Source organism: Pagrus pagrus, assembly GCF_965226575.1.
Source record: "Pagrus pagrus genome assembly, chromosome: 12".
Taxonomy (NCBI): Eukaryota; Metazoa; Chordata; class Actinopteri; order Spariformes; family Sparidae; genus Pagrus; species Pagrus pagrus.
This window is the reverse complement of record NC_140196.1, coordinates 7646515-7661495: the sequence shown is the minus strand read 5'-3', so window position 1 is coordinate 7661495 and position 14981 is coordinate 7646515. Positions and strand designations below refer to the sequence as shown.

At 44.4% G+C, this 14981-nt stretch overlaps 1 protein-coding gene across 1 annotated transcript; it reads right to left on the bottom strand.

Moving 5' to 3' along the window:
* Positions 1-1806: 1806 nt before the first annotated feature.
* Positions 1807-11732, bottom strand: map6d1 (MAP6 domain containing 1). Its single transcript, XM_084369304.1, has 3 exons — positions 10432-11732; positions 8398-8728; positions 1807-2523 (listed from the first exon to the last, which is right to left on the bottom strand). The coding sequence occupies exons 1-3, from the start codon at positions 10959-10961 to the stop codon at positions 2446-2448; spliced, it is 939 nt and encodes a 312-aa protein (XP_084225430.1). The 5' UTR covers positions 10962-11732; the 3' UTR covers positions 1807-2445.
* Positions 11733-14981: the final 3249 nt, after the last annotated feature.

The window sequence follows — 14981 nt, the reverse complement described above, 5'->3', positions numbered from 1 at the left end:
TTCACGTGTCTTGTGTCGAACATGTTGGTTTGTTAACACATCAGGATAGATTGCAGGTAGTTTGGTTTAATTCGGCTGGGTTTTAAAGTCTTTCTTTAGGGGGCTTGTACAACAACATGAAGCTGGTTCTGACCAAAAGTAAATTTGTTCAGAACCTGGAAAGCTGGTTCCCACCTGGAACCAAAAATTGCAGGTTTTCCTTGACCTGAAGTGTTGTGTGTATTGTGCTATGCCCTCCATTGATGATGCGTCCGTTGTTTCAACGGTTCCAGTCAAAACTGGTGGAAACACCAGCTTGGTTGTTGGATTACCAGGTAACCAGGTTACAAGAATCTTACCCAGAATTTGTTCAAGAACCAGCGCTGATTTGGTGGCATGTGACATTTCTGCAGCCACTTCAATACAGCTGAGACTGATCCGTCTGTCAAACGGTATCAGTGCCAGTCTGGATAATCCTTAGACCTCATTGTGATCATTTTTCATGTGAACTACTTCATACTTTCAGATGACAGAGAGAGAGGTTGTGGATCATCTAGAGTACAGCAACAATGCTGTTGAACTCTACTATTCCGAAGCAATAGTTAGACATTTTGGGGAATGGGTTTATTTGCTCTCCTGCCGAGAGTTCGATGAGAAGATCGATAGCACTCATGTCTGCTCTGAATTAGCCATAGCTAATTAGTCCAGAGTAAAGAAGCCGGTTACCGTGGGAAATCAGCCAGCCTGGCTCTGTCCAAAGGCAAACAAACATGATAGTATCTAATTTGATTTATTCTCTACTCAATAGTGGTTTTACAGGGAACAAAATGCTTTTAAAGACAGGACAGTTGCCTCCTGAGCCACTTTAATAAGTAATGTTATTTTCTTTCCTCTTGCTTTAAAGGGGAAATGCAACTTTCTCAGATTTCACACATGAAGGTATATCTACAGGTCTTGGGGAGAACCACCTATGTGAAGAAGTAGTATAAAGCATTTTGTGGCTCCAGAGGAAGCTGCACAATTGCCTCTAGTGATGTCACTCAGTGGCTGAGTTGCATTGTGGGTAATTTAGGCACCAGGATATATGTGGTTCTGCTGTCCATAATGAGTCCAGCAGTGTTATAGGAGTGCAACGCTAAACTGGTAGACTGCTTTTCAATACCTAGCACCTACATTACCCACAATGCAACTGCCACTGAGTGACATCACTGGAAGGCAATTCATCAGATTACATGCAGCTTCCTCTGGAGCCACAAAAGCCTTTACACTACTTTTCTTGTTTTTCCACAGACCTGTAAACACACTTTAATGTGTAAAACTGGTGGAGTTGCCCTTTAAGCCTTTACTGTATGCTAAGCTAAGCCAACTACCTTCTGTTTTGGTTTTTTTTGTACCATACTTAACACAGAGACACGAGAATGGCGTTGAGCTCTCATCTAACTCCGGAAAAGACGTCAAACGAGCACATTTACCAGAATTACTCATTAAAACTTCTCCTCTCCATAAACAAATTTCCATTCACCTTCAGTGTTTTAGTCGTATCTGTTGAGGCAGCTGTTGTGTTTGTAATTTGAATGTACTGAACAATGAGCACTGAATATAAAGTCAAAAGAACATAAATATCCTGTGATTGCCGGTCATACTTGTCAAATTGCTAGACAGCTGAAATTTTTCAGACTTTTAAACTCCTACCTTCACATCACCTGACGTTTGGTATAATAGCAGCCGACTGTGATTAGCACTCTATTCATCAAATCCTCTGAAACACTAACAACAGCCTGAACTGTGTGACACGCAGAAAAAAGAAGAGCAGAGTGACATCTGATAGAAAGTGCTAAGAACCTAATATTCTTTTATTGTAACTTCACTTACATGATATATTTGCTCTTTTTCTTTAACAATAGATTTACAAAATAATAGACCGAACAATACTGTTTTCTCAAAATAGCAAACTAATTGAACACTGGAGGAAATAAATAACCTTTTTTGTTTTTTTGTTGTTTTTTTTTCCAAGCAGATTTCTAGCAACACCAAGGGGGTCGACATCTTTAAGCATACACACTTAACGACCAACCGCGTCATTCGTTACCGGCGCAGACTCGACATTATGTACAACAAAAGGACACATCAGCAGGCGCGCACACACACACACACACACAAACTCACACACACTACCACACAGAGCAGGCAGTTTCTTGTGCATCTATAACTGCAAAAACAAAACCAAAAAAAAAAAAGATCCTGTTTTTAAAACTATTTCGTTACATGCATGTTCATTTCCACAGCGAACAGGGGCGGAGAGGAGGGAGGAGGGAGGGATACTGACGCCGCAGCTCCACAGGCTTCACAACAATACATTCCCTTGCATAGATTCTTGTGTTGTGGAATGGACTGGAAATCATTCCCCTGTTGATTCCTTAAAACTGAAACCGATCAAAGTGGAATGGTTGGAAATGGGAGCAGCTGTCAGATGTTGAAGACCCTCGGTCCGCCTTGGAAGACGGCGGACGGGTTGGGAGGGAGCTTGGTCCTCACCAGATGTTCCTGAGACAAAAGAGAGAAGAGAGGGGGAGAGATACAGGTGTAACAGCAGCAGCTTTTAAAACTGATCACACAGATGAAACCGGACAGGGCGGCAAGCTGTGGTGCTCACACCGGACCCATGAAATGAGAGGAGACTGGCCGGGCTGTGCCGTCAGAAAGCATCAGGTCTGCTGTCGGGGAGCGCTGTGCTGCTACTTCCTGCTCAGTGCTGCTCAGTTCTGCTGATGGCAGCTGTTCTCAGCGCATGACCAGAATCCATCAGAGCTGCGGCGAATAAATGAAAAGTCGCCCGTGTTCTGTAGCAATTATCGGATCTGTCAATGAAAATTTCAATTTACTTGCTCAGCTGTGGACTGTGGCTGCTTTTATCAGGCGGCGCAGGTCTTTGCAGAGATTGACGGCCTGCTGAATGTGGCTGTGCAGCGCTGTGGGTGGCAGTACATGTTGTTCAGCAAGTCAGATTGGTGAGTGAGTGTGTTCACCTCCTCCCACACACACACACACACACACACACACAAACACAGGCTTTTGTGCTCTGTGTTGCAGCCAGGTCTGCCTCGCTCCTAAATTAGATTGGTGCCAAAGAAGACTGCAACCCGATGCAACACTTTAACAGATAATCCATCAGATGGTGCTCACTAAGCCCTCCCCTCCCCGCCTCCCTTTCATTCTCCATCACACGCTGAATCTCTCTCCTCATCTTCCCCCCCCCCCCCTCCAATCTTTTCCCCTCAACCTGCTTTTTGCCTTTCCACTGCTCTTAATTCAATCGTCTCATCTCCTCCACCCTGCCAGAGTCCTGCCAACTTGGCACAGGGCTCTCCCTCTGTGGTCCCGGGCAGCGTGGGAAAAGGGAAGAGGTCCAAGTGAAAGAAGAGGCGAGAGAAAAGCAGGGAGAAAGCCTGGCTCGGTTGGATGTAGAATAAAGGGGGGAAACAAAGAGAAAAACAATGGATGAAGGATCGATGGAGGCAGCAGCAGGAGAGGGTTTAGAAAGTGCACAGTTATTTTAGATGGAAGTTTGTGGCACATTTATATCATGTATAAAAAAATATGTTAAGACAATATTAATAGTTCAGTTATCTATTCAGTGTTGGAGACGAATGCCAAATACAACAACTTTAAATATTCTGATGTGAAATGTTATTAACAAATAGCTGCTACTTGTTACGCGAAATAGCCGACAGCCATGGCTAGTTTATGAGACAACTGGCCGCTGGAGTAGTGGATAAAATGTGTCACCTTGTCACAATGCAAAGCTCTGTTGGAAAACCTTGGGTCCTGGCATTCGCATTGGTACCACTTAACACAAATACTCACTTCAAACAAGGGTGCAAGTTCGCCCACTCATGACGACAGCACTCCCCGGTGGCAACTCCTCACCCAGCAGGACAAAGCACCCTGCCACACCGCAAAAACGATTGGCCCGAGGAACTTGACGAAGAGACGAAGGCGTCAACACGGCCTCCAAATCCCCCCAGATCCCAATCTGATCGAACATCTGTGCGCTGTCCTGGAACCAGACCCAAACACAGAGGCCCACAGGATCCACCAGGTGCCAGACACCACCGGTCACCCCCAGAGGTCCTGTTTACATGCCTCGATGGGTCAGAGCCAAGTCCAATAAAAGGTAGGGCGTCCATTGATCGGACTTGTTGGAGCATGTCCCACAGATGATCTGGGGAAGTTGGAGTCCAGGTCGACACCTTGTGCTCTTCATCACATTCATTTGTGGTTGTTTTGGATGTTTTGAGCTTTATAGCATTGAGTTTCTCTCATTTTTGTATCGTAGTGAACACCACTGTGACTAATTCCCTTTCATCTCAAGCAGACATTTATATTTAATGTGCTCCCATTGTATGGTTTGGTTTCGATGCAGCGATGCCCTAAATCCAAAGACAATGCTCTCATATTAGAAACAATAAAGTAACCTTAATTTCAACCACGTTTCTTACAAGCCAACTACCTGGGCCCCCCCCTCTGTTCCCACCCCTGGGTAAGCAGAGACAGAGGAGGGAACAGGAAAGCACATTTAAGACTGCATTGTCTCTGCAGACTCTTTGTGCTTTTCGTGCAGTTTAAAGCCATTGTGTGCAGCGTTTCCATCCCTCCACTGTGTCGGTGCCGGACGAAAACACAGCGCTGTTAAACATTGTGTTCAGGAGTTAATCAGGGTTGGCCGTGGACTCTTACTGCACAATCCCAAAAAATCTCAGGGGGGAGGGACTGCTGCCTCTAAGCTGACTATAAACCAACCAAGAATTTGCCATAACAAGAGTTTTCCTGCTGAGGTTTCCACTCTGCATGCTAAATGTGTTCCCCGTTCAGCGGTTTTGTCTTGCTCATCCCTGACACACTCTCCGGATTAAACAGCCCCGTCCCTCGCAAATCTGTTTGCCTTGTGTTGCGGTTGGCAGGCCTGATTCCTAACACACGCACACACACAAACACACACACGCACTGTGCTGAGAGTTCAGGGCTGCACTCATTTAAGCCGGACGAGCGAGACAAGCCGGGTTTCAGGTTTAACACAGGTTCATTCTCCCGTCTGACAGCTCGCGATGGGATGTTTTCAGTCAGGTTTGCGAGTTCAGTGAGTTCGAGAAAACACGTCGCTCTCTCTCGGTTGTTCTGATCGGTCTATTGTCTGCTGCGTGTCACACAATTAGAGCCATCGTTTATCTGTTGAGATAGATTTGATGCGTTAAAGTTGGGGGGGGGGGCACACACTCTGACAGATTGATTTGAGCATTAATGAGAATTTCATGGCTGCCCGACTCCTTTACCATCAGGAGCAGATTGATTTTGATTTCAACAGCTTAAATGTGACTTAGCTATTAAATCTTTTTAATGAAAAGATACAATCGGTCGAGGACGCGTCGTCTGCTGGTGATAACACATTCTGCTATGTTGTACAGAGTGGCATCGCAAACTGAGAATGCCCTCAGAGAGAAATACCGGCGGAGGGCCCTGACCCAGTGTAATGCATACTGGAGTGGGATGTGTAATGCTTGGTCAGACACCTCTGCAGGGGGCTGGTGAGTCAATAATGAGTTGGCAGAGAGTGGGACGGCAGTGACCGGGGTGGATTATCTAAGATCAACTTGATTTGCTGCCAGGCTGGTCTGTGTCGCACTGGCAGATAGTGGTTTAGCTGAAAAACTCTATGTGTGTAATATCGACTGCAGCGTTCAGTCCCTGCGCAGAACATATTGCCAGCAGCACATCCCTCCTTAATGTGCCGTGAACTCTCACTCCAACTGGGCCAGCGTTATTAATAGAGTCCGCGTCCTGCCATTGACATCTCTCACTCCGACCTCCATCGGCATCGCACAGGATACTGAGGGACATGACTGCTTAACGGAACAGTCATTATTCAGAAAATTATGCAAATAACCAGGAGGTTATTTTTCCTTTCGTGCATTAATCACTTTATGCTCAACGTCTGAAGTGGTGCGACTGAGGGAAAACACTCACAGGCCCGCAGAAATACTGAGGTCATTAGTTCAAGTCTGCCCTCCACTAGAAAAATGTGACGCCAAAATAAAAGCCCTGTTTTTAGAAAAGAGTTTGAAACATTTAACATGTTAGCTATTCTCCAAACGTAGACACAGACAGAGGCAGGCGGTAATAATGAAAGCTGAAATCCAAAGTCCAAAATCCAAAATGCAAACAACAAAAGGCAGGCAAAGAAAAGACCAAGGAAAACACTTGAGAGGAATACAAAACCGAAGATAAACCAGAGGCCACGGAGAACAAAGTGGGAACACGGAGGACAAAAACAGACTAAGACAGAAAACATGACACATGAACACACTGAACTAAAGCCGAGGATCATGACACTGCAAGCTCCCAACATGAATGTCCCACGAAACCATGTAAGTTCAACTTCTCACAACTTAAAGTAGTACATTTTTTAATAACCGATTCTAAAAATACTTTGTTTAATCCACTAAAGCAGAAATGCATCCATCACCATCCTCCTAAAACCCCTAAACACAGAGGTCATCAGTTTCCACGATGGCAGCTACGACCCTGCAAACACATCTTTTAACACATTTCCCAACCATCTTCCAGTGTGACATTTACTGGGGCTGCAGACAAACCAGCCTGACCCGTGCCAGCCCAAACCCGCCCCAGCTCTCCGCTGCCAGATGGCACCGAGGGCTGTGGGCGGGGAGGAGGGATGGCACTAAACCTCTGGAGATTCCCAAAAACTCTCTCACTTACTGTCACGCAACAGCTGACCTGAGCAACAGGCACCCAGGGAAGGGGAAAGCAGGGGCGTGTCCCCTCGCCCAGTTTATCCTACGATAATCTGGAACAACCTGACTGAATTTGTCGCAGCTTTCCTGAGCAAATCCTCACGCCTTGTTTGGAGTTAGTTCTGCTTCGACCAGACTGTAAATCTGGTTCTCTCTGTCTCATTATGTCTGGGAGCAGGAGGAATCTGGGACAACATGTAAAATAATGTGATGTTTTATTTGTTGTTGTTTGCCACACTGCTAGAGCTGGAATACATGAATAGTCACATATTTTAACATTAAGTGTGTTCATATTATAAGTAGTGTTTCTCTGTAGTTTTTAAGACAGAAAGAACTTTTGACCCTATTTTTATTTTGTTTTATTTTATTTTTTTGGTTTATTAAAGAGCAAATGTCCCTTTAGGTTTGTGTTGTTTCTTTAATACCGCAAAGACACTGTGTTTGAGTGTTTGTCTGCTGAGATAGTCATGTGACAGTGGAGTCTGGCATTGAGAACCAAAACAAAGATAAAATATCATAGTCACCATTTAATTGGCTGTGATTTCCAGCACTTAAAGGAGACATATCATGCTCATTTTCAGGTTCATAATTGTATTTTGGGTCACTACTAGAACAGGTTTACATGCTTTAATGCTCAAAAAACACATCAGTTTCCTCATACTGTCCAGTGCTGCAGCTCCGTATCCCCCCTCTGTCTGAAACACTGTCTCTTTAAGGCCCCTCCCTCCTGAAGACCTCTGATTGGTCAGCTCACAGATGCCTGAGCCAGCACCGGCAACAACAACAGAGCAGCTGTGCTGAATCAATTCTTACGTGCCAAACTAGCCGCTGGGCATAAATTATGCCAATGTGGGACATGGTGACGTAGCGTGATGTCACAAAGTCACTGAATTAAAGGCGGGGCTACTGACGAGGCGTTTGGGAGCAGTGTTTTCTGTGGGAGAGAGGAGCTTCTGTTGGTGTGGATATGGACCTTTTAACTTTACATGCACAAAGAAACAATATTTCTTGTGTATGTAAATGTAAAAAATAACTCTAACCCCCAAACTGACGTTAAGATCAATCGCCTTGAATAAATGAAATATAAAAATATCATTTATATGGAGAAATCGATGTCTAAAATTTTATGGTTAGAATGCAAAGTATGTCTGAAAAGCACTGTTTTCATATTTAGTAGAAATAATTCCCCTTTAAATGTTAAAATAAGAATAATGTCCTCTCCCGGTGCAGCCATGGTCAGAGATTATTTTTACATATTCGTCAACATGTTTTATTATCTGCCCAAATTGGAGCACAGTTGGAAGAATCACCCATTTTGTTCTCATCAAGCAGCAGCTCTATTCAGGTCAAAGTAATGAGTGTAGCACCAGCAGAGTGTTACCTAACGCAGTACATGGCCTGTTTTAAACAGCTGGGTCACTTTGAGCTGCTTAGGGACAGACTGCTGTATCACTTTTCTGAGGCGGCCCAACAGCAACAGGCCACCAGGGAGATGAGCGAAGATGACTTTCAGGAGGAGCGTGCTGCGGTTTAAACCTGCTGCTCCTCCGATGACCTCGTTGAACTTGCGGCTGGTTGGGTATCTTACATGGCGATCAACATTGCTTACCTCTCCTCCCTTGGTCGTTCCACTGAGCTCGGCCCTCTCAGGCGGGACGCTCTGCTGGAGGCCGGGGGGGCTCGTTCTGCTGCCGGCCTGCGGGGCGGCGGGGACGGGCTGGGGGACGGCGGCGGGTTGTATGTAGGTGCTGGCAGACGGGATGATGTGCTCCCCCTGATGCGGCCCTATGGACCTCTGGGCCTCCCCGCTGTAGGCAGCCTGGTAGCTGGTCTCACGCGGGACTTGGGTGGCCTCCGTCCCAGGGCTGGAGTACTGAGCTGGAGGGTTTCTCCTCGCACTTTTGGCCGGTCTCGCCCCCGTCCACGGCCTGTACTCGTGCCTGGAGGAAGACAGATGCATCAGTAGGCTGACAGACGCTCTGTGGATTAGATTCAGTAGGCTGGAGGTTTGTATCAGGCGTGTTTTTGAAGAGATGCCTTGGGCGCAGTGTGGATGGTGGATAATAATGGTGTTGACTGCATCTATGTATACAGCATCAGCAAAGACTGAATTAAAGGGACATTGAGTCAGTAGAAACTTCCTCTGTGGTGTTGGGAGAGGAAATAACCCTGATGATGTCAGCAGGGTTATCTAAAGACACTTTACAATCTGAGGGCGCAGAACTCAAAATATATAAGATGCTACTGAGTTGCATTATTCAAAGTGTGTTGGGGGTTGAGTGGAGATTAGGACTGGGAAATATATTGATATTTTATCATGATATAAGACTATATATTGTTTTTTGGATATCGCTATATCCACATGTCATACATTGTCTTTTCCAGGTATAAAAGGCTGTATAACAGTAAAATTATGTAACTTTCTGAACTTACCAGACTGTTCTGCTTGTTTAAATACTTGCATTTAAACACTTAGTCATTTTATCCACAGTACTGATGATTATTTATCCAAAATTCAGTGTGTTAATATTTTGTGAAAGTACAGATTGTCATCCCTAAAATACTGTCACAATATCGAGGTGTTCGGTCAAAAACGTGGTGATATTTGATTTCATCGCCCAGTCCCAGCATTCATGAAGTACTTTAGAAGAGAGTTCAAATAATTGGGATATATATTGTCTATCACAATATTGTGAGTAGGGATGTGACAATAAACAGTACAAAAAAAACAAACAAAAAAAACAGTCACAATAGGTTGATCGTGGTGAATTTCATTACTGGGATAACCTAATCTTATTTATAATTTTTTGATTGATTGTGCTTCACTTAAAAAAAAGACGTGTCCCATCTGTGTTGCAATAAAACTCTTTGTTTCCTGACCAAATGTAATTGCAATTGCATGTAAGTGCAATTTTACTTTTTAGCTTAACACTTTGAGAAGATTTTCAGGATAATATCGACATCGTGACATGACAATTTCGATGCCTACTTTTAAGGCCATATCACCCAGCCCTCGTTCTGATATCTCAGCCTCTGTATTGGCCCTTATTTCCTCACAACTTCAACACTAAACCACTACAACACCCCATGAAATACCCTTACATTATTATAATAACACTACCTGGAGGTATGGACCACCCAGAGGATCAATTATACTTTTAGTTTTTCTCAATTTTTTGTGTAACTGAGCGGTTTAACTTCTTGGGGCCTCTGAAATCGATTCAGATCGATCAGTCTGACGATGAGGATGATCACCCTTTGGTGGCTCTCATCATATCTCATCATCTGTGAGCAAGGGGGGGATGGTAGGTAAAGATTTCTTCTCTTTGGAGGCTCACAAGCCAAAAAGGTTGACAACCACACACTCCCTGCCCACACACACACACACACACACACACACACACACACACACCTAAAATAAAATGCATAAATAGAAAAATCTTATATTCACACTTAAGCTCTCACATATATAAATAGGAGATGTGTAAGAGAATTATTGATGAAACCCATCTTCATGCAGGCTTTTCTGTGTCGACCCCCTGAAGTCAGTGAACTATGAATAAAACCGTGTGATGTGATCAGGCTTCATCATCAGCACCAGCTCTCCTGACTGGAGAAACCAGTCACAGAGGATGACATGTACCTGTAGGAGCTGGTTTTCCTCTCCTCCATCCCCTGCTGCTCCCCCCACCTCTGCCCCCTGCCCCGCTCCTCTCTCTCCCCGGGGTGGTAACTGTTCGCCGGGCTGTCCGACACACTGTCCGCCCTGCTGCCCCCGTTACTAATCCAAGGGAAGTTCTCCTTCCTGGGAATGGGCCAAGGTTTGAAATCCTGCTTGTACTGGGTGACGCTGGGGAAAGGCACTCCGGGCGGGTGGTAGTCCTCCCGGGGCTTGTAACTGGGCTCCTTCCGCGCCCTGAAGGACCCTCCTCGGGTCCCCGGGCCATCTGTGGGCGCATGAGGGGAGCCGGAGGCGGCACGCAGCTCCGGGATGGAGTAGTTGTTCCCGGGTGCGCGCTCCGACGCGGAGACCTGTTTGGTGACGGACCGCACCTCCTGCTCGGCGATGTCCGAGTAGTTCTGGATGGTGAGCGGGACGGACAGGTCCGATTTGTCGAACTGGTTCCAGAAGCGAGCCAGGCAGCACACTCTGCTGATGCACGGCCAAGCCATCCTACCCCTCCTCCGTCCGGAAACTGTTTGACTTGTGGAGGAGGAGAAGAAGAAGAAGAAGAAGAAGAAAAGAAATGAAAGAAACAGAAAAAGAAGAAGCAAAGGATGAAAAGGTTACATTCAGACGCACTGTCGCCCTCCCTCCGCGTCCGATCGCGGGAAGCTGAGAAAACACAGTGTCCAAGAGTCCATGTCAGCAGCGGAGATGAACCGGTCTGTCGGGGACCGTCATTGAATATTCCTCTCACGTGGTCTGTGGTAGTGCCTCCACTATGCAGAGGAATCTGTGGCAAATTATTCTCCGCATCTCCAGCCGGATCCCCAGAGTCTGCAGCGATCTCATCGGAATAAAAAAAAAAAGAAAAGAAAAGAAAAAGAGAGAGAGAAAATCAAAAGAGATGTTATTTTCTCTCCTCTCCACCCTGAGAGCTTCACCCGGAGATGTTTTAAAGCTTCTCCACCGGGCACCACTGATATTACTGCTGCTAAACTGTTGCCACTGTGCTGAGGGGGTTACATAATTATGATGCAGCTTATAGGCTACAGTAGATGTTGGTTCATCATGTAGCAGAGCTGGAGAACATTTTCTCAGGTCGCTCTCTGCCATATGTTGCATCGACAGGAGACATTTTGACATGACACAGGGGGGAAAGTACAGGTGTGTCCATAAATAGTAGGGGGGCACCGATTAAAGGCCCCCCGACGATTATCAGGCCGATATTAAGCATTTACAGATTAACGCTATCTGTGATTTTTCTGTCTTTTCTGTCTGATTACTGTTAATTAAACTACAACTGCCCACATCTGTTTTCCTTTGTTTATATGTGGCGGACCCTGCCACCTTTCTAGCTTCAAACATTGTGACCTTATTTTCCTCTGAGAGCAGCTTGTTTATTCAGTTATGGAAAATATTTCTGAGTTTGTATTATTACCTCATTAATATTGTAAATATTTAAATTTCTCCTACAAAACTACATAGTGGCCCTTTAAAGGGACAGTTAACCCAAAAATCCAAAACACATATCTTCCCTCTTACCTCCTGCAATGCTGGTTATCCATCCAGTTTGTTTTGTTTGGAGTCCTCTATTGAAAAAGAAATTGGTCATTTTTTGGAATAAATTAAAACAATGTTTACTTTTAGTGTTGAAGCAGGAGGTAACGTTTCTTTCTTGTTACATAAGGACTCTTACATTTGACACCAGAGAGCTGGCAGGTCAAAGTCACTCATATGGATTTAAAAGGCGTGGACGAATGACCTGTTTTTGCCGTTTAGGTATGAGGACTTAATTCCCCTCTTGGCTCCAAGTAAATTATCTGTTGACTAGCAGATACTCTGGCTTAGCCCAGTTACCACTTCTGGAAACATTGTGTGTCGGCGCCAGGATTTATCAGCAACAACCAGACATATAAGAAGGCTAAATAAAAAGTTAGAAAAAACAACAACATAAAGATAGGAAGAAAAGAAGCAAATCATCCTTTACATAATGCCTATAGTCTGCCTTCCAAGGGCTGGAAATGGATGAAGAGACTCTGAAGTGCTCCCTGGTTCTGCTGAGATAACCGATTATTTGTCCATAATGGTGGATTGGCAATAAAAAATTTTAAAAAAGACTGCCTACAGGAAAAAGCTCTTGTGCAGAGAATTACAGTTGATTACAGTTCAGCCACTGTGAAATGGAGGGATATGCATTAAGTTGACACAATGCCACTTGATGCACGAAGGCATCAGAACCGTTCACAGAGAGGAAGGCGAGATCAGCCCCTCACAGCGAGGCACCGCAGCAGAGTAAAGAACCAGTTAGGTGGGTTTGACACAGAAAAAGCAACTCTGGTCGATGAAGATGAACGGGGGCACTCGCAGCACATAAATCATCCTAGTTTTACTTTGAGTTCAGGCTCTCTCTGCACTCGCTCACACCACTGTACTTTCTTTCAGTGTGATAGATGGCAGCGGTTTTGGGGTGTGATTGCCAACACGAGCCAGAAACAATCGCTGCAGGCCACTTTTCAATGACAGATAATAAAATAGGGCCGATAATGAACATTTCCCTGGAAGTAAAATCTTTTGCAAAGAGCAGTGTGATACTACCATCTGCAGGGGAGGGGATGACATTACTCTCCAGAACTGAACTGGTGTTTTTCTGTTTCTTTTCCCACACGCATTACATCCAAAAAGCCAGAAAAGAGAGGAGTATTCTGACTTTCATCTCAAGCTAATCTAATTTAAACTTTTTTCATCTCATAATTTCAACCTTTTATCTCATGGTTATGGCTGTTTCTCTCATTATTATAACTTACCATGGGAATATTTATTCATCTAGCTTAGTTTTCATCTTGTCCTTCTCTTTAACGGGTGGTAATGCGTAGCGTGACAGCAGCAGATAGGCTGATTGTTCATTGAAAGCTGTTGCTGTGAATATTTTTGCCACTGAAAACTCAGTGACTAATTGACAAAACCTGGACGTGGCACATTTTAAATGAATATAGGTTCATAGTTTAGCTCAGGTCATAAAGGCAGTTGCTGGTGCTGTACTCTTAGTTGCTTGTTTTGAGTGTGTATGTCAGGTGAAGTGCAGCCCCTGGGCCCAATGACAGGAGGATACCGTACATGTCCAGCCTGTTTTAATGTAACAAGCTCTGCATGTAGCTCAGAACAGATTTTGTCATCATGCCTCGACAAGCTTCAGAGAAGTATTTCTTGTCACAAAAGCCACATGGATCAGAATGAGTGAGACTTATTCCTTCATGGAGTACTCGAATAAAAGGTTTTGATTGGACATTCATTCCAGTCCAAAGATGTGTAAACAAACTAGTCGGCAACAGCAAGTAAGTAAAGTTTATTTAATATAGCACCTTTCACAGAGCATGGTCAAAAGGTGCTGAACAAATAAGATTAAATAAAACATCAAAATAATGTTGCACCTCTGACAAGCATCACTGACGAGTGTACTGACCACACCCGGAAGAGACTGTCCGCCACCAACATCCCCCCATTACTTGTCTTACAGTCTCGGCCCTGTTTCAGGAGCGGGAGGAGGAGACTGAAACCGGCCGACCCACCTGAGAGATCTGTCCAGCTCTCAGTCAGAAGGCTCAGTCCAGGGGAGCATTAAACTAGAGCTGAGTGGCAAAAGAGATTTCACCTGCCCTGCATTCAATCTTAAATATGGAAGATTTAGGGCTGAAGTTTTTAAAAAGCAAGGGAAGTAAGGGTGAGCATGAAGCAGACCATGTGCCGTCTCACAGAGTTACTCTCTTTATGTACTGTGCAAAGTGTCTGAAATGCATCAAGGACTGGCTCCCTGTGGACTACAAAAATGAAACGACTGAACTTTTCAAACTAGCAGGACCTGTGGTGAGTACGGGATCTGACACTCCACATACAAATGTACACTTTGTTTTTCTTGTGTTTCTTGTTCTCTAATGAAGTATAAGGTTTCAGCGCAGCACCAAACAGAAATAAATGTCATGCAAAGCTAAATGACTTTTCTGAGACGTAATGGTTTTAGTTGTACCCAGAGGACTTCTCTAGTGAAGCTGTTTGAGTGCTGTTTTTTTATTTATTATTTGCTTGATTTTACAACTTTTGTACTACATCCTATTCCTCTGAAGAATAAAGAAGTTTTTCCCCTTTTTGTTTTTTTCCCTTGTTTGTTTGTTTTCCCTTCCACGCTGGCAAAAGAGTTATTTTTTCACATTTGAGCTAAATGGACTTAATACATTCTGGTCAGCCATCAGAATTCAAATTTTGGATCCTCGACTGCCCATCAGAATACTAAGAAGCATATGTTTGCATAACTTTGTGCTGTCCTTCAGAGATGTGATAAAAACTGAAACTAAATGAGCCTGAGCAATTCTAGCTAAGGAACAGATGAAGCATTGCTCAAAGATTAGTGTTGATTTATCCTTAATTAGGCAAATGGCTTGTACACTCACCTGATTTAAAATTTACCTTATCTACTTACCTAATTTCTCAGGGTTTTTTTTTTTTCAAATGTCTTTTTCTTTTTCTCGTTTCAG